Below are 23757 nucleotides of genomic sequence, written 5' to 3'. Positions count from 1 at the left end.
TTTGTTATCTCTTGCCCCAACCCCGCTTTACTTGCTTAAAACCTTTCACATTTCTAATATTTGCCAGTTCTGAAGAAGGGTCACCTGACCTGAAACGTTAGCTCTGCTTCTGTCTCCACAGATGTTGCTGGACCTGCTGAGTATTTCCAGCATTTCTTGTTTTTACTCCACTTGCCTGGATGGGTGCAGCTCCAACAACACTCAAGAAGCTCGACACCATCCAGGACAAAGCAGCCCACTTAATTGTCACCCTGTCCACAAACATTCACTCCCTCCACCACCGACTCGGTGGCAGCAGTGTGTACCATCTACAAGATGCACTGCAGCAACGCACCAAGGCTCCTTAGTCAGAACCTTCCAAACCCGCGACCTCTGCCACCTAGAAGGACAAGGACAGCAGATGCATGGGAACACCACCACCTGCAAGTTCCCCTCCAAGCCACACACCATCCTGACTTGGAACTATATCGGCATTCCTTCACTGTCACTGGGTAAAAATCCTGGAACTCCCTTCCTAGCAGTACTGTTGGTGTACCTACACCCAAGGCCTGTAGCAGTTTAAAATAGCAGCTCACCACCATCTACTCAAGGGCAATTCGGCATAAGCAATAAATGCTGGTCCAGCCAGCAACGCCCACATCCCTTGAGTGAAGAAAAAAAAGTACGTAACTTCAGTGAACCACGTAAACCTCAATTCATAAATCCATTCCTCATAGAGCTATATTTCTACCCACATCCTCTCATTCTTTGTTGGTTTTGACTTCAGTCATCGTACGCCTGTCTATTTGAATGCTCTTAAGTCTCTCAGCTTCATTCTTATCTTTAAAAGGATCCTTAAAACTTATTTTTTGGCCACACCTTCAGTCATCTTTAACTCGTCTTGTAACTTCCATTCAGCAGCTGTCTTCCCTCCCCTCTGAAGCACTTTACCAAAGTACCTGTTATTGGAAGACATGGGAATGCAGCTTAACAGAGACAACTTGTATTTAAATAGCACCTTTAACAGAATAAAACTTCCAATGGCACGTATGAGAATTTTGAAGCAAAATTTTATACCAAGCCACATAAGGAGTTTTTAGGGTAGATGACCCACAACCTGGTCAAAGAGGAAGGTTTTAAGGAGTGTCTTTCAGAAGGAAAGAGGTTTAGGGAGGGAATTCTTGAACTTAGACCTGTGGCATCTGAAGGCACTGCCACCAACGGTGGAGCAATTAAAATAGGAAATGCTCTACAGCCTGGAGAACGAGAGTAAATTGTCCCTCAAGCCTATTTTGCTGTCAGTTAGATCAAGGCTCATCTGTAATGTAACCACCTGCCTTGCACTTGCAGCAGCTTATCCGGGAGCAGAGAGTGCGAGCGAGTGATCAGCTGGGAAGGTCAGTTTCAAAGTAAACTTAATTTCCTTTTGTTTTCGGCGGAGACCAGGGGGCTGCTGGGTAAGTAAAACCCTATATATGTGGGCCGTTTAAAATAACTTGCCTTTCATTGCAGCAGCTTATTCGGGAGCAGAGAGTGCGAGCGAGTGATCAGCTGGGAAGGTCAGTTTCAAAGTAAACTTAATTTCCTTTTGTTTTCAACGGCGACCAGGGGGCTGCTGGGTAAGTAAAACCCTATATATTTGGGCCGTTTCTGAACCCGAGACACTACACGGGTAGTGTCTCCCACCCGCCCTCCTCCTCTAACCAAAAAAAAAGGACTCGGTGGTGTGTAGATAAGGTAAGGCTTTTTCTATTTCTCTTTTTTTTTGTCGTGTGATTGGTAAAAACTTTTTGTTCCTTTTTCATTTAACTAAGTTAAGCTTAAGATTAAAAATGGCAGGAGATCTCAGACCCGTGTCATGCTCCTCTTGCTCAATGTGGGAGCTCAGGGACACGGCTGATGTCCCTGACTCCTTCACGTGCAGGAAGTGTGTCCAGCTGCAGCTCTTGTTAGACCGCATGACGGCTCTGGAGCTGCGGATGGACTCACTTTGGAGCATGCGCGATGCTGAGGAGGTCGTGGATAGCACGTTTAGCGAATTGGTCACACCGCAGATTAGGATTGCTGAGGGAGAAAGGGAATGGGTGACCAAAAGGCAGAGAAAGAGCAGGAAGGCAGCGCAGGAGTCCCCTGCGGTCATCTCCCTCCAAAACAAGTATACCATTTTGGATACTGTTGAGGGAGATGGCTCACCAGGGGAAGGCAGCAGTAGCCAGTTTCATGGCACCGTGGCTGGCTCTGCTGTTCGGAAGGGCAGGAAAAAGAGTGGAAGGGCTATAGTGATCGGGAATTCGATTGTAAGGGGAGTAGATAGGCGGTTCTGTGGTCGAAAACGAGACTCCCGAATGGTATGTTGCCTCCCAGGTGCACGGGTCAGGGATGTCTCAGATCGGCTGCAGAATATTCTGAAGGGCCAGTTGTCATTGTGCATATAGGCACCAATGATATAGGTAAAAAATGGGATGAGGTCCTACAAGCAGAATTTAGGGAGTTAGGAGCCAAGTTAAAAAGTAGGACCTCAGAGGTAGTAATCTCAGGATTGCTACCAGTGCCACGTGATAGTCAGAGTAGAAATGAAAGAATAGTCAGGATGAATGCGTGGCTTGAGAGATGGTGCAGGAAGGAGAGGTTCACATTTTTGGGACATTGGGACCGGTTCTGGGGGAGGTGGGACTATTACAAATTGGACGGTCTACACCTGGGCCGGACTGGAACCAATGTCCTTGGGGGTGCTTTTGCTAACGCTGTTGGGGAGGGTTTAAATTAATGTGACAGGGGGATGGGAACCAAATGAGGAGGTCAGTGGACAGTAAGGAGGTAGTAACTAAAGCCTGTAAGGAACTAGATAATGAAGTCAGCGTGACTGAAGGGAAGAGTAGGCAGGGAGCAGATGATGAACGCAAAGGGAGTGGTGGTCTGAGGTGCATTTGTTTTAATGCAAGAAGTGTAGTAGGTAAGGCAGATGAACTTAGGGCTTGGATTAGTACCTGGGAGCATGATGTTATTGCTATTACTGAGACTTGGTTGAGGGAAGGGCATGATTGGCAACTAAATATCCCAGGATATCGATGCTTCAGGCGGGATAGAGAGGGAGGTAAAAGGGGTGGAGGAGTTGCATTACTGGTCAAAGAGGATATCACAGCTGTGCTGAAGGTGGGCACTATGGAGGACTCGAGCAGTGAGGCAATATGGGCAGAATTCAGAAATAGGAAGGGTGCGGTAACAATGTTGGGGCTGTACTACAGGCCTCCCAACAGCGAGCGTGAGATAGAGGTACAAATATGTAAACAGATTATGGAAAGATGTAGGAGCAACAGGGTGGTGCTGATAGGAAATTTTAATTTTACCAACATTGACTGGGATTCACTTAGTGTTAGAGGTCTAGATGGAGCAGAATTTGTAAGGAGCATCCAGGAGGGTTTTCTAGAGCAGTATGTAAATAGTCCAACTCGGGAAGGGGCCATACTGGACCTGGTGTTGGGGAATGAGCCCGGCCAGGTGGTTGAAGTTTCAGTAGGGGACTACTTTGGGAATAGTGATCACAATTCCGTAGGCTTTAAAATACTCATGGACAAAGACGAGAGTCGTCCTAAAGGAAGAGTGCTAAATTGGGGGAAGGCCAACTATACCAAAATTCGGCAGGAGCTGGGGAATGTAGATTGGGAGCAGCTGTTTGAAGATAAATCCACATTTGATATGTGGGAGGCTTTTAAAGAGAGGTTTATTAGCGTGCAGGAGAGACATGTTCCTGTGAAAATGAGGGATAGAAATGGCAAGATTAGGGAACCATGGATGACAGGTGAAATTGTGAGACTAGCTAAGAGGAAAAAGGAAGCATACATAAGGTCTAGGTGGCTGAAGAAAGACGAAGCTTTGAAAGAATATCGGGAATGTAGGACCAATCTGAAATGAGGAATTAAGAGGGCTAAAAGGGGTCATGAAATATCTTTAGCAAACAGGGTTAAGGAAAATCCCAAAGCCTTTTATTCATATATAAGGAGCAAGAGGGTAACTAGAGAAAGGATTGGCCTACTCAAGGACAAAGGAGGAAAGCTATGCGTGGAGTCAGAGAAAATGGGTGAGATTCTAAATGAGTACTTTGCATCGGTATTCACCGAGGAGAGGGACATGAAGGATGTTGAGGTTAGGAACAGATGTTTGATTACTCTAGGTCAAGTCGACATAAGGAGGGGGGAAGTGTTGGGTATTCTAAAAGACATTAAGGTGGACAGGTCCCCAGGTCCGGATGGGATCTATCCCAGGTTACTGAGGGAAGCGAGAGAGGAAATAGCTGGGGCCTTAACAGATATCTTTGCAGCATCCTTAAACACGGGTGAGGTCCCGGAGGACTGGAGAATTGCTAATGTTGTCCCCTTGTTTAAGAAGGGTAGCAGGGATAATCCAGGTAATTATAGACCGGTGAGCCTGACGTCAGTGGTAGGGAAACTGCTGGAGAAGTTACTGAGGGATAGGATCTATTCCCATTTGGAAGAAAATGGGCTTATCAGTGATAGGCAACATGGTTTTGTGCAGGGAAGTTCATGTCTTACCAACTTAATAGAATTCTTTGAGGAAGTGACAAAGTTGATTGATGAGGGAAGGGCTGTAGATGTCATACACATGGACTTCAGTAAGGCGTTTGATAAGGTTCCCCATGGTAGGCTGATGGCGAAAGTGAAGACGCATGGGGTCCAAGGTGTACTAGCTAGATGGATAAAGAACTGGCTGGGCAACAGGAGACAGAGAGTAGCAGTGGAAGGGAGTTTCTCAAAATGGAGACGTGTGACCAGTGGTGTTCCACAGGGATCCGTGCTGGGACCACTGTTGTTTGTGATATACATAAATGATTTGGAGGAAAGTATAGGTGGTCTGATTAGCAAATTTGCAGATGACACTAAGATTGGTGGAGTAGCAGATAGTCTAGGGGATTGTCAGAGAATACAGCAGAATATAGATAGACTGGAGAGTTGGGCAGAGAAATGGCAGATGGAGTTCAATCAGGGCAAATGCGAGGTGATGCATTTTGGAAGATCCAATTCAAGAGTGAACTATACAGTAAATGGAAAAGTCCTGGGGAAAATTGATGTCCAGAGAGATTTGGGTGTTCAGGTCCATTGTTCCCTGAAGGTGGCAACGCAGGTCAATAGAGTGGTCAAGAAGGCATACGGCATGCTTTCCTTCATCGGACGGGGTATTGAGTACAAGAGTTGGCAGGTCATGTTACAGTTGTATAGGACTTTGTTTCAGCCACATTTGGAATACTGCGTGCAGTTCTGGTCGCCACATTACCAAAAGGATGTGGATGCTTTGGAGAGGGTGCAGAGGAGGTTCACCAGGATGTTGCCTGGTATGGAGGGCGCTAGCTATGAAGAGAGGTTGAGTAGATTGGGATTATTTTCATTAGAAAGACGGAGGTTGAGGGGGGACCTGATTGAGGTGTACAAAATCATGAGAGGTATAGACAGGTTGGATAGCAAGAAGCTTTTTCCCAGAGTGGGGGATTCAATTACTAGGGGTCACGAGTTCAAAGTGAAAGGGGAAAAGTTTAGGGGGGATAGAACAAAGAACAAAGAAAATTACAGCACAGGAACAGGCCCTTCGGCCCTCCAAGCCTGCGCCGATCCAGATCCTCTATCTAAACATGTCGCCTATGCGTGGAAAGTTCTTTACACAGAGGGTGGTGGGTGCATGGAACGCATTGCCAGCGGAGGTGGTAGACGCGGGCACGATAGCGTCTTTTAAGATGTATCTAGACAGATACATGAATGGGCCGGAAGTAAAGAGATACAGACCCTTAGAAAATAGGCGACATGTTTAGATAGAGGATCTGGATCGGCGCAGGCTTGGAGGGCCGAAGGGCCTGTTCCTGTGCTGTAATTTTCTTTGTTCTCTTTGTTCTTTAATCCATAATCCCTTGATCCCCTTGCCTGATAAAAATATGTTCATCCCCATCTTGAAAATTTTAATCTACACACGAGAATACTAGTTAAATTTTTGCAATTGGTGCTAATTTAACCCTTTAAGCCCTGGTGTCATTTATTTTATTTATTTAGAGATACAGCACTGAAACAGGCCCTTCGGCCCACCGAGTCTGTGCCGACCAACAACCACCCATTTATACTAACCTGATAGTAATCCCATATTCCCTACCACCTACCTACACTAGGGGCAATTTACAACGGTCAATCTACCTATCACCTGCAAGTATTTTGGGAGGAAACCGGAACACCCGGCAAAAACTCACGCGGGCACAGGGAGAACTTGCAAACTCCGCACAGGCAGTACCCAGAATTGAACCCGGGTCCTTGCAGCTGTGAGGCTGCGGTGCTAACCACTGCGCCACTGTGCTGCCCCTTCTGGTGACTCACTCAGTCTATCTATGCCCCTTCGTAATATCATAGGACCATAGGAGCAGGAGGAGGCCATTCAGCCCATCGAGCCAGCTCCACCATTTAATACAATCATAGCTGATCAACCACTTCAATGCCTTTTTCCCACACTATCCCCATATCCCTTTATGTCATTGGTACTTCGAAATCTGTCAATCACTGCTTTAAACATACTCAAAGACTGAGCTGCCACAGCCCTCTGGGGCAGAGGATTCCAAAGATTCACAACCCTCTGAGTAAAAAAGTTTCTCCTCATCTCAGTCCGAAGTGATTTTCCCCCTTATTTTGAAATTGTGTCCCCTGGTTCTAGACTCCCCAACCAGGGGAAACATCTTACCTGCATCTACCCTGACTATCCCTTTAAGTATTTTTAAGGTTTTAATGAAATCATCTCCCATTCTTCAAAACTCTAGAGCATACAGGCCCAGTTTCCACCATCCCGGAAACAAGTCTGGTAAACCTTTGTTACACTCCCTCCAAGCCAATAATATCCTTCCTAAGGTACGGGGACCAGAACTTCACACAGTACTCCAGCTGCGGTCTAACCAATGTTCTATACAATTGAAGCAAGACTTTATTATTCACTACTCCTGTACTCAGTTCCTCTTGTGATAAAGGCTAACATACCATGAGCCTTCCTAATTGCTTGCTGCGCCTGCATGTTATCTTTCAGTGACTTATTGATGAGGACACCCAGATCCCTTTGTACATCTACACTTTCTAATCTCTTACCATTTAAGAAATACTCTGCACATCTATTCTTCCGAAGTGGATAATCTCATGTTTTTCCACATTATATTCCATCTGCCATGTTCTTGCTCACTTACTAAGTCTGTCCAAATCCCCTTGTAGCCATTTTGCATCTTCCTCACAACACAAATTCCCATCTAGTTTTGTGTCAGCCGTAAACTTGGAAATATTACATTTGGTCCCCACATCCAAATCATTGAGCGAGATTGTGAACAGCTGGGTTCCAAGTACTGATCCTTGCAGTACCCCACTAGTCAGAGCCTGCCAACAAGAGAATAACCCGTTTATTCCTTCTCTATTTTCTGCCTGTAAACCAATCTCCTGTGGGGGACTTTAACAAAATCCTTCTGAAACATCCAAGTATACTACATCCACCAACTCCCCTTTATCAATTCTGGTAGTAACATCCTCAAATAACTCCAACAGGTTCATCAAACATGATTTTCCATTCATAAATCCTTGTCGACTATGCCCAATCAGATCATTATTATCCAAGTGTCCATTTATCACATCCTTTAGAATAGATTCTAGCATTTTCCATATTACATGCAGAGGTGGTGGCATAGTGGTATTATCACTGGGCTAGTAACCCAGAGACCCAGGGTAATTCTCTGGGGACATGGGTTTGAATCCCACCATAGCAGAAGGTGGAATTTGAATTTAATTAATAAAAATCTGGAATTCAAAGCTAGTCTAATGATGGCCATGAAACCATTGTCAATTGTTGTAAAAACCCATCTGGTTCACTAATGTCCTTTAGGGAAAGAAATTTGCTGCCCTCACCTGCTCCAGCCTACATGTGACTCCAGACCCACAGCAATGTGGTTGACTCTTACATGCCCTCTGAAATGGCCTAGCAAGCCACTCAGTTATACCTAACCGATATGAAGCCAATAAAAAAGAATGAAACCGGACGGACCACCCGGCATCGACCTCAGCACCGACAACGGCAAACCCAGCCCTGTCGACTCTGCAAAGTCCTCCTTACTAACATCAGGGGGCTTGAGCCAAAGTTGGGAGAGCTGAAAAGGCCTGACACTTAATGAAAAATGTAAATTCTCAAGAATGTCTATTTGTTTCTGAGGACACATTGTTAGTAGCAAGGGCTTAATGGCAGACTCGCAAAAGACGAGAGCAATCACTGAATTCCCAATTCCTACTTCTGTCCAAGATCTTCAACGTTTCCTTGGAATGGTTAATCATGGAGTAAGCCATCTCATGGAAAGCTGTCCCACAGATTAGTCAAGCAACAGCCTGACATAGTCATACTCACAGAATCATACCTTACAATGTCCCAGATACTGCAATCACTATCCCTGGGTATGTCCTGTCCCACCGGCAGGACAGACCCAGCAGAGGTGGCGGCACAGTGGTCTACAGTAGGGAGGGAGTTGCCCTGGGAGTCCTCAACATTGACTCCGGACCCCATGAAGTCTCATGGCATCAGTTCAAACATGGGCAAGGTAACCTCCTACTGATTACCACCTGCCGCCCTCCCTCAGCTGATGAATCAGTACTCCTCCATGTTGAACACCACTTGGAGGAAGCACTGAGGGTGGCAAGGGCACAAAATGTACTCTGGGTGGGGGACTTCAATGTCCATCACCAAGAGTGGCTCGGTAGCACCACTACTGACCGAGCTGGCCGACTACTAAGGGACATAGCTGCTAGACTGGGTCTGCGGCAGGTGGTGGGGGCACCAACATGAGGGAAAAACATACTTGACCTTGTCCTTACCAATCTGCCTGCCACAGATGCTTCTGTCCATGACTGTATTGGTAGGAGTGACCACCGCAAAGTCCTTGTGGAGAAGAAGTCCCGCCTTCACATTGAGGATACTGTCCATCGTGTTGTGTGGCACTATCACCGTGCTGAATGGGATAGATTTCGAACAGAGCTAGCAATGCAAAACTGGGCATCCATGAGGCACTGTGGGCCATTGGCAGCAGCAGAATTGTACTCAACCACAATCTGTAACCTCATGGCCTGGCATATCCCCCACTCTACCATTACCATCAAGCAAGGAGACCAACCCTGGTTCAATGAAGAGTGCAGGAGGGCATGCCAGGAGCAGCACCAGGCATACCTCAAAATGAGGTGTCAACCTGGTGAAGCTACAACCCAGGGCTACTTGCATGCCAAACTGCATCAGCAGCATGCAAATGACAGAGCTAAGCGATCCCATAACCAACGGATCAGATCTAAGCTCTGCAGTCCTGCCAATCCAGTTGTGAATGGTGGTGGACAATTAAACAACTAACTGGAGGAGGTGGCTCCACAAATATCCCCATCCTCAATGATGGGGGAGCCCAGCACATCAGTGCGAAAGATAAGGCAGAAGCATTTGCAACAATCTTCAGCCAGAAATGCCGAGTTGATGATCCATCTCGGCCCCCTCCTGAAGTCCCCGGCATTATTGATGCCAGACTTCAGCCAATTCGATTCACTCTGCGTGATATCAAGAAACGACTGAAGGCACTGGATACTGCAAAGGCTATGTGTCCTGATAATATTCCGGCAATAGTACTGAAGACTTGTGCTCCAAAACTTGCCGCACCCCTAGCCAAGCTGTTCCAGTATAGTTATGACACTGGCATCTACCCGGCAATGTGGAAAATTGCCCAGGTATGTCCTATACACAAAAAGCAGGACAAGTCCAACCCAGCCAATTACCGCCCCATCAGTCTACTCTCAATCATCAGTAAAATGATGGAAGGTGTCATCAACAGTGCCATCAAGCGGCACTTGCTTAGCAATAACCTGCTCAGTGACGCTCAGTTTGGGTTCTGCCAGGGCCCCTCAGCTCCTGACCTCATTCCAGCCTTGGAATGCTGAACTCAAGAGGTGAAGTGAGAGTGACTGCCCTTGACATCAAGGCAGCATTTAACCGAGTATGGCATCAAGGAGCCCTGGCAAAACTGGAGTCAATGGGAATCAGGGGAAAAACACTCTGCTGGTTGGAATCATACCTAGTGCAATGGAAGATGGTTGTAGTTGTTGGAGGTCAATCATCTCAGCTCCAGGACATTACTGCAGGTGTTCCTCAGGGTACTGTCCTAGGCCCAACCATCTTCAACTGCTTCATCAATGACCTTCCTTCAATCATGAGGTCAGAAGTGGGGATGTTCGCTGATGATCGCACAATGTTCAGCGACTCCTCACATACTGAAGCAGTCCGGGTAAAAATGCAGCAAGACCTGGACAATATCCAGGCTTGGGCTGATAAGTGGCAAGTAACATTTGCACCACACAAGTGCCAGGCAATGACCATCTCCAATGGGAGAGAATCAAACCATCTCCCCTTGACATTCAATGGCATTACCATCACTGAATCCCCCACTATCAGCATCCTAGGGGCTACCATTGACCAGAAACTGAACTGGAGTAGCCATATAAATACCGTGGCTACAAGAGCAGGTCAGAGGCTAGGAATCCTATGGCTAGTAACTCACCTCCTGACTCCCCAAACCCTCTCCACCATCTATAAGGCACAAGTCAGGAGTGTGATGGAATACTCTCCACTTGTCTGGATGAGTGCAGTTCCAACAACACTCAAGAAGCTCGACACCATCCAGGACAAAGCAGCCTGCTTGATTGGCACACCATCCATTAACATTCAATCCCTCCACCACCAACGCACAGTGGCGGCAGTGTATACCACCTACAAGATGCACTGCAGCAACGCACCAAGGCTCCTTAGACAGCACCTTCCAAACCCGCGACCTCTACCACCTCGAAGGACAAGAGCAGCAGATACATGGGAACACCACCACCTGCAAGTTCCCATCCAAGTCACACTCCATCCTGACTTGGACCTATATCGCCGTTCCTTCAGTGTCGCTGGGTCAAAATCCTGGAACTCCCTTCCTAACAGCACTGTGGGTGTACCTACCTCACAAGGACTGCAGCGGTTCAAGAAGGCAGCTCACCACCACCTTCTCAAGAGCAATTAGGGATGGGCAATAAATGCTGGCGTAGCCAGCGACGCCCACATCCCATGAATGAATAAAAAACTGTTGTAAGGCTAACAGGTCTGTAGTTCCCTGTTTTCTCTCTCCCTCCCTTCATAAGTAGTAGGGTGACATTTGCTACTTTCCAATCTGCAGGAACTGTTCCAGAATCCATAGAATTTTGGAAGAATGATCCCCAATGCATCCAACTATCTCTTTCAAAGCTCTGGGATTTGGAATATCAGTTCCTGGGGACTTATTAACCTTCAGCCCCATTAATTTCTCCAGTACAATCTTCTTTCTCATACCAATTTTCTTCAATTCCTCATTCTCCCTAGTCCCTTATATCTCTAATTTTGGGAAATTTATTGTATCTTCCTCAGTGCAAAGTAATTATTTAGCTTCTCTGCCATTTCTCTATTTCCCATTATAAATTCTCCTGACTCTGCCTGTAATGGACCCACATTTATCTTTGCCAAATGTTTCCTTTTTACGTGCCTATAAAAGCCTTTCCAGTCCATTTTTATGTTTTTTGCTAGTTTACATTCATATTCTATTCTACCTTTACTAGTTTCTTGATTCTCCTTTGCTGCATTCTAAAATCCTCCTAATCCTCAGGTCTACTACTATTTCTGGCAACTTTAGAGGCCTTTTCTTTTAATCTTATACAATCCTTAACTTCCTTTGTTAACCACAGTTGACTGCCTTTACTTTTGTGCCTTGAAGGAATTTGTTGTAAACTGTGTAATAATTCTTTGAAGACTATCCATTGTCTATATACTGTCATACCTTTTAATGTATTTTCCCAATCCACCTCAGACAATTTTCCCCTCATACCTTCATAATTTCCTTTGTTCAAATTTAACATCCTAGCTTCAGATTGAACTTTCAGACATAATGTAATGTTCTATCATATTATGCTCGCTCATTCCTAAATGGTCTTTTTCAAGAAATTATTAATTAGCCCCTTCTCATTATATCATACTAGATCTAAAATAGCCTGTTCCCTGGTCAGTTCCTCAACATACTGTTCTAGGAAACCAACCCTAAAACACTCCAGAAACTCACCCTCCACAGCATTTGTGCTCATTAGGTTTACCCAGTCTATATGCAGATTGAAATCACCCATGATTACTGTATTACCCATGCTACCTGCTTCTCTAATGTCCTAATTAATACCATGCCCGACACTACCATTACTATATGGTGGCCTATAAACAACTTCTACCAATGTTTGCTGCCCCTTGCTGTTGCTTAGCTCCACCTCCACATTTTGTTCTTCTGATCTGAGATCTTCCCTTACTAATGTACTGATCCCATCCCTTATCAGCGCAACACCACCTCCTTTTCCTTTTTGCCTGTCCTTCCTAAATGTCCAATATTCTTGAATATTCAATTCCCAGTCTTGGTCATCCTGTCGCCACATTTCTGTCATGGCATTTACCTCTATTTGTGCCTTTAAATCGTCTACTTGTTGCATATGCTGCGTGCATTCAGTTAGACTGCCCTTAACCTTGTATTTTTGACAGTATTCTGCATTCTAAGCCTAGTTGATACTCGCTTTAGTTTCGCCTGCCTGCTAATGTCACTTGCTACTTTTCTACTTCCTGTTACCAGCTTTACTTCCTTCCAATTTCAGCTACTCCTCAGGTTCCCACCCCCCTGACAAGCTAGTTTAAATCCTCCCCAACTCGCAAATCTCCCAGCCAAGATGTTAGTTAAGGTGCAGTCCGTCCATCTTGTCCAGGTCCCACCTGCCCCGGAACCAGTCCCAGTGCTTCAGAAATCTGATGCCCTCCTTTCTACACCAATTCTCCAGCCACGTATTCAATCGATCAGTTCTCCTATTCCTATGCTCACTAGCACGTGGCACTGGGAGTAATCCTGAGATTACTGCTTTGGAGGCCCTGCTTTTTAATTTCCTTCGTAACTCCCTAAAAACTGCTTTCAGGACCTTATCTCTCCTCCTACCTATGTCATTGGTACCAATGTGGACCACGACCTCTGGCTGTTCACCCTCCCCCAGAAGGATGTCCTGCAGCCGTTCCGTGACATCCTTGACCCTGGCACCAGGGAGGCAACACACCATCCTGGAGTCATGTTTACTGTCACAGAAACACATGTCTGATCCCCTGACTATCAAATCCCCTATCACTATTGCTCTTCCTCCCCTCCTATGCAGCTGAGCCACCTGTGGTGCCACAGACTTTGCTCTGGCTGCACTCCCAAAAGAGTCATCACCCTCACCAAAATCCAAAATGGAAAACTGATTAGCAAGCATGATAGACTCAGGGGACTCCTGTACTACCTGCCTGGTTCTTTTGAACTGCCTGGTGGTCACCCATTCCCTCTCTGCCTCCAGCTCCTAAGCTGTGGTGTGACCACCTCTCTAAACATGTTATCCATGTAGTCCTCTGCCTCACGGATGCACAACAGTGACTCCAGCTGCCACGCGCGTTGCAAAATCTGGAGCTCAAGCTTCTGCAGCCGGTGCCACTTCCTGCAGATGTGTTCATCTAGGACACAAGGTGCATCCATGACTTCCCACATACTACAGGATGTACATTCCACCTGGCCGAGCTGACCTGCCTACCATAACTTTAAAAACTATTTATTACAGTTAGACTAAGTAGAATAACTTACCAGTTACTCAACAATCAGCCTCTTTCCCTGTACTGAAGTAAGAGCCAGCTACTAGAGGCTGGAAAAAGGTGGAAAAAGAAAGGAGCACCCCTCCCCCACTGAACTCCCTCACTCACCAAACTCCCACTTCGCACTCAAAGCAACACTTAGTGCAGACCAAACTGCACTGAGGAAGCCCTGCTTCTATACTTCCCAATAAACAACCGATTCAAGCTTCTGAAAACCAGTTTAAACCAGCTACCTAAATAACTAGCAGAAACTGCTCCCAGATAGCTTGTATACCCGTTTGAAGGTGAGAATAAAATTTAACGTCTCTTAACTTAAGGAGTAAGTTTTAGTTAATTGCTAAATTGAAGGAAAAGGCTAGACTTCAGATAGAAATTAACCCTTAAAACTCCTTCTGACCAGACTCAGCAGATCTCAGTGTAGTGCATGTCCTATTCACATTGTTTTTTATTCGTTCTTGGGATGTATCACTGGCAAAGCCAGCATTTATTACCCATCCCTAATTGCACTAAAAATAGGTGATGCTGAGCTGTCTTCTTGAACCACTGCAGTCCATGTGGTGTAGGTCCACCCACAGTGTTGTTCGGGAGGGAGTTCCAGAATTTTGACCCAGTGACATTGAAGGACAAGTGATTTATAGTTTCAAGTCAGAATAGTGTGCAACAACCTACTGTGCTACCTATCTTTAGTGTTATCTGAAAACTTGAAAAACAATTCTGTTCCATCATTCATCGTTGATATACATGGTAAAAAGCTGAGGTTCCAGTAGAGATCCTTGAGGAACACCAATTGTCATAGCCTACATTCCCTTTTTCCATACTCTCCAGGGTTATTTGGGCAATAGTGTAAAATGTGCAATACCCGGTTGACCATCCGTTAAACACCTCACCAGAAACACAGATTGGGAGAGGTAACTAATGGGTGGCATATTGTGCATTCAAAGTCAAAATGACCTCCTCCATCACTTACCTCCCAAACATTTAACAATTCTCTCAAAGGAAGAAATTTATTCTCCAATATGAAATATATCAACATTTCTCATCTGTTATAAAAGCAAAATACTGCGGATGCTGGAAATCTGAAATAAAAATAGAAAGTGCTGGAAATACTCAGCAGGTCTGGCAGCATCTGTGAAGAGAGAAGCAGAGAGAACTCCTCTGATGAAAGGTCACAGACCTGAAACATTAACTCTGCTTCTCTCTCCACTGATGCTACCAGACCTGCTGAGAATTTCCAGCACCTTCTTTATTTCTCAATTGTTAATTCTCTTGCATATTAAAATCCAGTTCAGTTATAATAATTGAAGAGCAGTTGCACAGTGAGAACAACTGAGTGAGTAATGATGATACGGAATGCATAGCCTGAAAGAATGGTGGAAGCAGATTCAATATTAACCTTTGAAAGTAAATTGGATATATGCTTAAAAAGGAAACTTTTGCAGGGCTATGGCCTCCTGTGCTATATGATCCTATGAAAACTGATCCATAATGAAAAATGAAGAAGGAACAGAATTTCTACCTATTCTGTGGAATGTATACAAGATTGTTTTTAACCACAGCAGGCAATTTAGAAGTTAAATGTAGAATGAGAGTCATTCAGCCCAGCCAGCTTTTTGATCTGATATCATCTTTTTTCTACATCAAGCCAACATCCTGTAGCAGTAGGATTGGATCTACTCCTTTTTGAATACTTTAACTGATTCAGTATTTGTGGAGCATCCTGCAAACTAGTACAATTAATTATAGGGTTAAGCATCTAGAAGTTAATCTGGACGATAAATTTAGCTGATATCATACCATGTGCTCTGGACCTCCTCTGTTTTGCACAAAATATTTCAATACTGCCATCATACTTTTACCATTTTTATGCCTACCAAACATAATTTTCCAATGTGAGCAGACTCTTTGCTGCTCAATAACCAGAAAGCTCAAATTTTCCCTGAAGTACTTGTATTGACCCCGTGACCGCCCATAGCTGGGCAGATATATTAACCGCACCCTTGAATGAAATAAGTCAGGTTTTCAGCTGGTTAAAGTGATTAGGCTGGGTAAGTCCTTTAAAAAAAAAACTATGCCATGTTACATTTTCATTTGTAAAAGTTATTTTGTGGCCAGAGTAGTGTTAATTAATTAAGAACATCTTTGAGTTGAAATAACTATAGTGTCACTTTCAGATCTACTTGAGTTAACAACAGATCCTTGTTTTGGCCAGTTTTAATAGCAACAAGCTGGATTTTGTGGTAAGAATAATAGGCCATCATCAGTGCTCACTTTTATTTATTTGTTTGTGGGATGTGGGCATCACTGACTAGGTCAGCATTTATTGCCCATCCCTAATTGTATGTGAGAAGGTGGTGGTGAGCTGCCTTCTTGAATCGCTGCAGTCTTTGGGATGTTGGTACACCAACAGTGCTGTTAGGAAAGGAGTCCCGGCTTTTGACCCAGAGACAGTGAAGGAATGGCGATTATAGTTTCAAGTCAGGATAGTGTGTGGCTTGGAGGTGAACTTACAGATGGTGGTGTTCCCATGTGAATTGGATAGCAACGTCCAGTGTCCACACATGCACAGTTAAATGTAGAAATCAAGAGGTTGCTGTCAGAATGTCCCTGCCCCTCCACAAGCTTTGCTACACTAGTACCTTGCTCGGAGACTTGACATTCACATCCATGCAACAGCAAGATTTGGGTACTAGCCCACTATATAGTCTTTAAACATGCCAGAAATATTTGGGCGCGTGTAAATGACTTTTTAATAGCGTGGTTAATTGTAATTACTGTCAAACAATACCCCCCGGCACTGAAAATTTATTTTTGCAAATGCAGAGTCTCATTCTTTCAGATTTTGATTGTTGGTGGAGATTTAAAATGAAAACTTTTAGATTTTTCTTTCTGGCTTATCTCTCTCTCAATTCCATCTTTTCCCCTCTTTATTTCAATTTCTGTGCATGATTTTACATTGAATTAAATATTCTAACTTACATTCCGGTTTAGACCCTGCATGTCTCAGTAAAGATGCTTCAATCTGATTGTTTATGGAGACATGCCGTTGTTTGCTCTGTTCACACAGGTCCCAGAGCCCCTGTAGATGGCGCCATGCTATTTCACCTCTAATTACCGCAAATGACAGTGTAAAAAGACCACAGAAAGTCGAAGTAAATGTAAGTGCAATGAAAGGCAGCATCGTTTGTTTGCTGCTGACTGCAAAATCTGAGCCAATGTATATAACTCTACATTTTTCAAAATTAAATGTTTCATATTCCCTATTACTAAGTTGTAGAAATCTGAATTTTTATTCCTTACCTCCAAACATCCTTTATCCCTCAAAAGTCATAGAGTCGTAGAATTATACAGCACAGAAACATGCCCTTCGGCCCATCAAGCACCTAACTATTCTAATCCCATTTTCCAGCACTTGGCCTTTAGCCTTGTATGCTATGGAGTTTCATGATAAAAGCTAGTTATTATGTGGGAGATTGTTCATTTTAATACTTAGCTTTCCATGATAGTTTTAAATGATCTTGATCGAAGATCTCAGGACTGATGCCTGGGATACTCCATTGGTCTGAGCTGCCTAATTTGAACGTCCAACATTGATCACTACTCATTCATTTCCTATTCTGTAGCCAAATTATTCTCCATTTTATTAGCCTTCACTTTATTCTAGGAGCTTTTACTTTAGAAATGTGTTCCTTTGATAGATTTCATTGTTTGCCTTCTTCAAGTCAAAATACACCACATTTAGAAACAAAATGCCCAGTACATTTGGGTGTAATTTACCTTTCCTAACCCTGTTTTCAAACTGTTGCTTTGATATTTTAGTGAATAAACTACTATAATAAATCCTTCCCAAAACTAAATGTTGGCTTCACTTTCCAGTTCATTATGATTTAACATATGTCTTGCAAATGTTTATATTTTGTAGAGAGATTATTCTCATTATTGATGAGCTCTTCCTCAAGGTAGTTCAGATAACGTTCAGGGGAATTATGAAGTTTTTAATGATTCTCTAAATTTACAGATATCTGTGCTGGTTTAAAACAAAGTCGGCAACAAAAGAAACAAGCACATAAAACAACTTAGGATGAAGATCCCTGTTCATATGTTACAAAATCTACTGGTGAGAGAAAATCAATTTTTCAAGAAATTTTATTGGAAATATTCATCACTTAATGAGATGTTTTAGAAACAAATATAAAACAGGGACATATTTCCACTGGTAACTGTTGATAGCAGGATCACAATCGTGTGGATCTGGTAGACAGCATCCAGTTCAGAGGAAAATAAGAGCAATCCAACTAGAAGCAAAGCTTATTGCATATTTTCTATAATTAATTTCAGTATTCCAGAAGTTTATGAATAAACTTGACATATAAATACATCTTAACACATTGTAATATTGAAATCTATTGTGGAATAACATAACTCCTGTTGCATACAAAACTTAGTTGCCCAAACTGCTATCATTCATTTTCAGAAATGTTCATTTAAAATCATCCATAACAGTGCATATGGTGAGAGGGTTAGACCATGGAGCTGGACTATCAATAAGTAGGTTGAAAATTGTTAATTCGTTTCGATAAACATGGTTAAAGTAATTACAGAAAATCAAATCGAAAGCAATGTTTTTTCCCATTCTAAGCAGCAGGAATTGTTATAAATTCCTTTAACAGATAAAAATCCTTAAAACATTTGGATATGAAATAACTCACTCTTGCATGGAGTTTTTTTAAACAGGTTTATAAAAGGGTTACTGTAACTGCAACATTGCAAATTAAAGGGTTTTGTAGGTTTACTTAGCTTCTCTTTCTGTCAGTTTTAATCCTTCATAAGCAGTATTTGAAATTCTTAGGAGTCCCAGACTACTTATGTAGTGATTTTCAACATCATAAGGTCAATTATTCACCTCTTTTCCTCATGTATAATTACTAAGATACTGACTTGCTTTGCAGGTTTCCATGAAAACACTGGCACAGACATTTGCTTTCAAAATAATTAAACCCGGACTCCAACAGTGTTCAAATAAATGAAAGTGCATCAATATGCCACTTAGAATCAGAATACACACAATGTAATGAGCCCTACAAGCGTCAACAAGTGGGCTGTCTTGTGATTGTGTGCCAAGTTACAGAAATATTTGGTAAGCTACTGAATAAGATCATTAGGTAGGAAAACTACCAATGAGAAAGCTAATTTTCAATCCCTGCTTTGCATTATTAACAATGACTTAAGGATACTGTCATGCAGACCCCCCCCCCCCCCACCTGCCAAGAATGAGGCACACTAATTTTGTCATATGAACATTGATTTTAAACTGCTGTTGGAGCGAGGAAATGACTTGTTAAACATATCAGCCATGGCTGGAAAAAATGTTTACACACTAACAGACATCGAAGGTGAGGAACAGCATTCCAGGGCCTGCTAAGGAGAATACAATCCACAAGGGCCAAGACTGGTTAGACCAGCTGGTCACATGACTAACTGGCTATTCCAGGGTTTTCTGAACTAGCCACAGAGAGTTTGAGCAGAGTGTCTGTTTGCTCCTGGACTGAAAAGATCTCTCCTAACTGGCTCGCCACAGCCTCTCCTGTCTGCTCCCATCTCTTTCTCACGGAACTCCAAATCCACTGAAGGCAGATGAACCCAAGAGAGAAAAGACTCCTACAGTGAACAAGGTTTAAGAAGAATACAGGGCTCCAACAAAAAGCAAGATTTACCGACAATCAACGACTCTACAGTGAGCTCGAAGATCCGTAACAAAAACCCTCTTCAGAGATTGCCTCAAACTTTTCCACTTTATTTCTTCTGCTCTGCTCTGTCTCTATTTGCATGTGTGTATTGCGTATGCATGCTAGCATGGGTGCGTCATGTACCTGTAGGTGTAAATCGAATTAGAGATTAAGTTCAAGTTTAATAAATTTCAGCCTTTCTTCTTCAAACCTAAGAAAACCTGTTTGTGCTGGTTTCTTTGCCAAGGGGGAGCTAAGAACACGGTGTGTTTAAAATTAAACCCTGTTACAGTAAGACCAGGTGAAGGCTGAGAGGGACCCCTTTCTCACCTGGTTGTAACAATACAAACTTGCAATAGCTGTCAGAAACCAAAATCTCTGACTTATCCAAGTAACAATAAATATGAAAAGGAGTGGGCATTGTGAGAACTGACCATTTCAAAGTTATTGGGCCAGTGATAATCTTTGAGAAGCACAACAAATTAAACAATTTCTACAATAGTACACTGCAATGTTATGTTGCAATAACCCTTGCTGCAACAGTTTAAAACATTTTAAAATGGGTTTTTCATGTCTTTTGATTTTGTGAAGGTCCATGATTGTGCTATATTCTGTCCTATCAATACCATTATCACCCTTAAAAAAATTTCACCATTTCTAAATCAAATTGGACATGTTTGCATTTAGATAAGTAAATAATCATACGAACATACTCCTGCTCCTAATTTGTATGTTCATATAACAATGAACATTAAAATCTATCACACTGATGTTTTGCACTGTCACAGGACTATGGTGGCCTTGACAATTGTAGCAATAGCAATTTGCATGTGGAAATATGTAGACAAAAGTCAAACTTTACGTCAAATAAATCTGCTTCAATACAGAAGTCCATATTTTCTAGCAGGCATTCTATGTTGTCAGAATATTATGCAATATTGAATGGTTACCTAACATCCTTTTATAGTGACTCCAGTTATTTCACATTCTATATACTGAGCTCAACACTATCATCTTTAAAGTTCAATTTAGAATAAAGAGACATCAACTATTATCTGCGGAGCCTGATCATGCCAACGTCTTCATCGCTGTTGTGCATACTTGTTTGCTGATCATTAGGTATAGAAATAAAATTTAAATGCACAAATATTTAAATAGAGCAAAACCTATCCAAACCATTTGGATCACAATTGGGCCTTTTCTTTCTATTTAGTACTAACAAAGCAGAGTTTTTTTGTCCATCTAAAATGCTAGTTGTATAATAACTGCATGGTTATTCCAACCTACTGTGCCACAGAATGGGAGGACACCATTGTGCCCATTGATCCCCACAAATAGGTTCCCAATATTGGACAAGCTGTCCTGGGTGATGTGCAGTAGAAGAGGCTACATGGCCCCCAAGAAGAAGAGAAAGAAAATCTGACACGAATGGCTCTGGACCATTTTGTATACTTCCTAATAATTGGTTAAAGACTGGTAAAGGCAGAGACTAGGCAATAGATTGTCCAAGCTGGCAAATGGCACAGGTGAAAGATCTTAAGGAGGTGAAAAAATGGGGGAAGGAAGAAGTCAGTTATTATTAGTTTCTTTTCTTCCCCATCAAAAAAATAAACTGATGAAACTATGGGAACATCAAACAAAAGTAATGTTGGCTCCAGTTTAATCAGAAAGAAAAAAACGAAGGATTTGGACTTCAAAGGTTCAAGTAAATTCTGAACATTTTGCTGACCTTTAGTTTCAAGTACTTTCACTGGTATCACCAGAGCCTTTCATCAAGCAGAAGCATTTGCTCAAGATGGTTATTTTTGACTGTGTTGCGATAATGTGTACCCACATTGTTTTGTAAGATAATGACGATACAGAAGACACACAAGCCTTTCATAAAGAAACTTCTTTTTCCTGAGAAAGATCACTGACATGGTGATACTTTTCTATTGACTGTACAAATAAAATAAGGCATTTTCAAAGATATTGTCAAATTATTTTCCTTGCTCAGGCTTACATCACTTGAGACCTGTGATGCCCAAGAATTATTATTCATCGGTGATGTCTTCCTTATTTTGTCGATATTGAATCACTCTAGGTCTTGTTCCTCTGTAACTGGGTGGTAATGACAGCAGATTACATGGCCCAAAATCATTGCATCACATGAATAAAATATAAAGGACTGATACAGATGATACCTGCAAGGAAGGTAAGCGTTTCGGAAGCCTTGATTTTGGCCGACTAAAAATGGAAAGAAATCAGATTCAGTTGCGACACAGAATCGTTTCCACAATTGATGCTGAATGGTAGAACAAGCACCAGTCTTTAGTATCAGCAGAGACTCTAGGCAGAGAGGACTTAAGGAACGTGCAACTGCCTGGACTCCATAAGGAAAAGCTGCTGTCACTTAACTGTGAATAGCTTGGCTTTTCAGTGATATTGTGCTTTTTTTTCTTTTATCTTCAAAACAAAACTGCACATCCAGAGGTTATGTCACTTCGTCTTTTCACGTGTCCATTTGATCATAGTTTCTGGTGATCTATACAAGAAAATGAGCTTGGCATACAGATCCTCCTCCAATTCCAGTTCTCCAGTCTCTCGAACCAGGAAGATATCTGTACATAATTTCAAAATTCGATCTACATTTGGCAGCTCTTCGAACATGATGGTGCGAGAGATCCCGCTGAAGAACTCGCGTACAAACTTTCCAATGACCAGCACAACAGATGCGTACAGACCCATAATTCTGAAAAGTAATGAAAATAGCATCAAAAATTAGGAAAGTTTCTTAAATTGAAAAAGATCTGGGCCTAGAAATTCAGCTGCGCAACACCTGTGTTTAGGGTGCTAAAATGGCCTCCTAAGCCTCTAACATGGTGGGCAGGAAATGGACGCTCACTACAAGCCAGAAATACATCACTTTTCAAATTGGTAAAGGCCAAAACTAGGTACTGCCTGTGCGGAGTTTGCAAGTTCTCCCTGTGACTGCATGGGTTTTCGCCGGGTGCTCCGGTTTCCTCCCACCGCCAAATATTTGCAGGTGATAGGTAAATTGGCTGTTGTAAATTGCCCCTAGTGTAGGTAGGTGGTAGGGAATATGGGATTACTGTAGGGTTAGTATAAATGGGTGGTTGTTGGTCGGCACAGACTCAGTGGGCCAAAGGGGCCATTTCAGTGCTGTATCTATAAATAAATAAATAATTGGCATGCAGCACCCACACCTGAAACAGATGTCAGTCCCTTTGTGTATGCAAATAGGGCCCTAATGCCTGTTTGAGGTCTCCACTGTAATAGTGAGCACCAGCTGGAAGACCAGGCTTACAGGCCACAACCAGTATGGTAAGTTAAAAAAAAATCCTTACTTAAATGTGGAGTTGCTGCCACTCTCATCATCCCCTGATCACTACTGATCCCACAAACCAGGCTACTAATCTTACTCCCTGGCTACCAATCCTCATTTCCACCACACCCCTTTCCCCCTAATTGCCACCCTCATTTACTTGAGTGTCGCTCATAGCTCACAAAATGTACAAATAACAATTTTATCCTATTTGCTTTTGTACTTTTTACAAGGATGTGATGTAACTGACCATCTCCCCTCAAAGCAGTTACCTTAAGACACTTCCTCCACTTTAACAGGATGATACTACCATGTCCCAGATGTCACCTGGCAGACAGAGGAGTTACCATCCTTCATCTAATTCATAGAATCACAGAATGGTTACAGCACAGAAGGAGGCCATTTGGCCCATTGTGTCCATGCCGACTCTCTGCAAGAGCAACTCAGCTAGTGGCATTCCCCTGCCCTTTCCCCATCGCCCTGCAATTTTTTTTACCCTTCAGGTGCTATCCAATCCCCTTTTTTAAAACCTGGTTGTGTCTACCTCGAGATGCCAGATCTTATCCATTCGCAGCATAAAAATGTTTTTATCATGTTGCTGTTAGTTCTTTTGCCTACCACCTTAAATCATGTCCTCTGGTACTTGACCCTCCAATAGGAACAGTGTCTTTCTATTTACTCTGTCCCTCATGATTTTGAACACTTTTAAGTCTCCTATCAAACTGCTCTTCTTCCAGGGAAAACAGCACCAGTTCCTCCTATCTATTCATAGAATTGAAGTCCCTCATCCATGGAACCATTCTCGTAAATCTTTTCTGTACCCTTCCAAAGCCTTTGCATCCTTCCTAAAGTGCGGTGCCCAGAATTGGACATAGTACTTCAGCTGAGGCCCAACCAGAGTTTTATAAAGGTACATCATAACTTCCTTGCTTTTGTACTCCATGCCTTTATTTATCAAGCCCAGGATCCCGTAAACTTTTTTAACCACTT

At 42.9% G+C, this 23757-nt stretch overlaps 1 protein-coding gene and 1 long non-coding RNA gene across 2 annotated transcripts in view; one reads left to right on the top strand and one right to left on the bottom strand.

Moving 5' to 3' along the window:
• The first annotated feature begins 1488 nt into the window (after window positions 1-1488).
• LOC137369780 (uncharacterized) lies at window positions 1489-19941 on the top strand. The gene is made up of 3 exons (XR_010975011.1): window positions 1489-1538; window positions 17735-17833; window positions 18666-19941. It is a non-coding gene; the product is annotated as an uncharacterized lncRNA (long non-coding RNA).
• The window catches only part of LOC137369779 (piezo-type mechanosensitive ion channel component 2-like), a 1207705-nt gene continuing 1203811 nt past the window's right edge, over window positions 19864-23757 (bottom strand). The window contains exon 55 of the mRNA XM_068031235.1: window positions 19864-22173. Within this exon, the coding sequence (XP_067887336.1) occupies window positions 21921-22173 (253 nt within the window). The 3' untranslated portion in view covers window positions 19864-21920. The remainder of the gene's footprint in view (window positions 22174-23757) is intronic.

This window comes from Heterodontus francisci, chromosome 5 (genome assembly GCF_036365525.1).
Source record: "Heterodontus francisci isolate sHetFra1 chromosome 5, sHetFra1.hap1, whole genome shotgun sequence".
NCBI lineage: Eukaryota > Metazoa > Chordata > Chondrichthyes > Heterodontiformes > Heterodontidae > Heterodontus > Heterodontus francisci.
The sequence above is the reverse complement of the archived record's forward strand: the minus strand, read 5'-3'. Positions and strand labels throughout refer to the sequence as shown.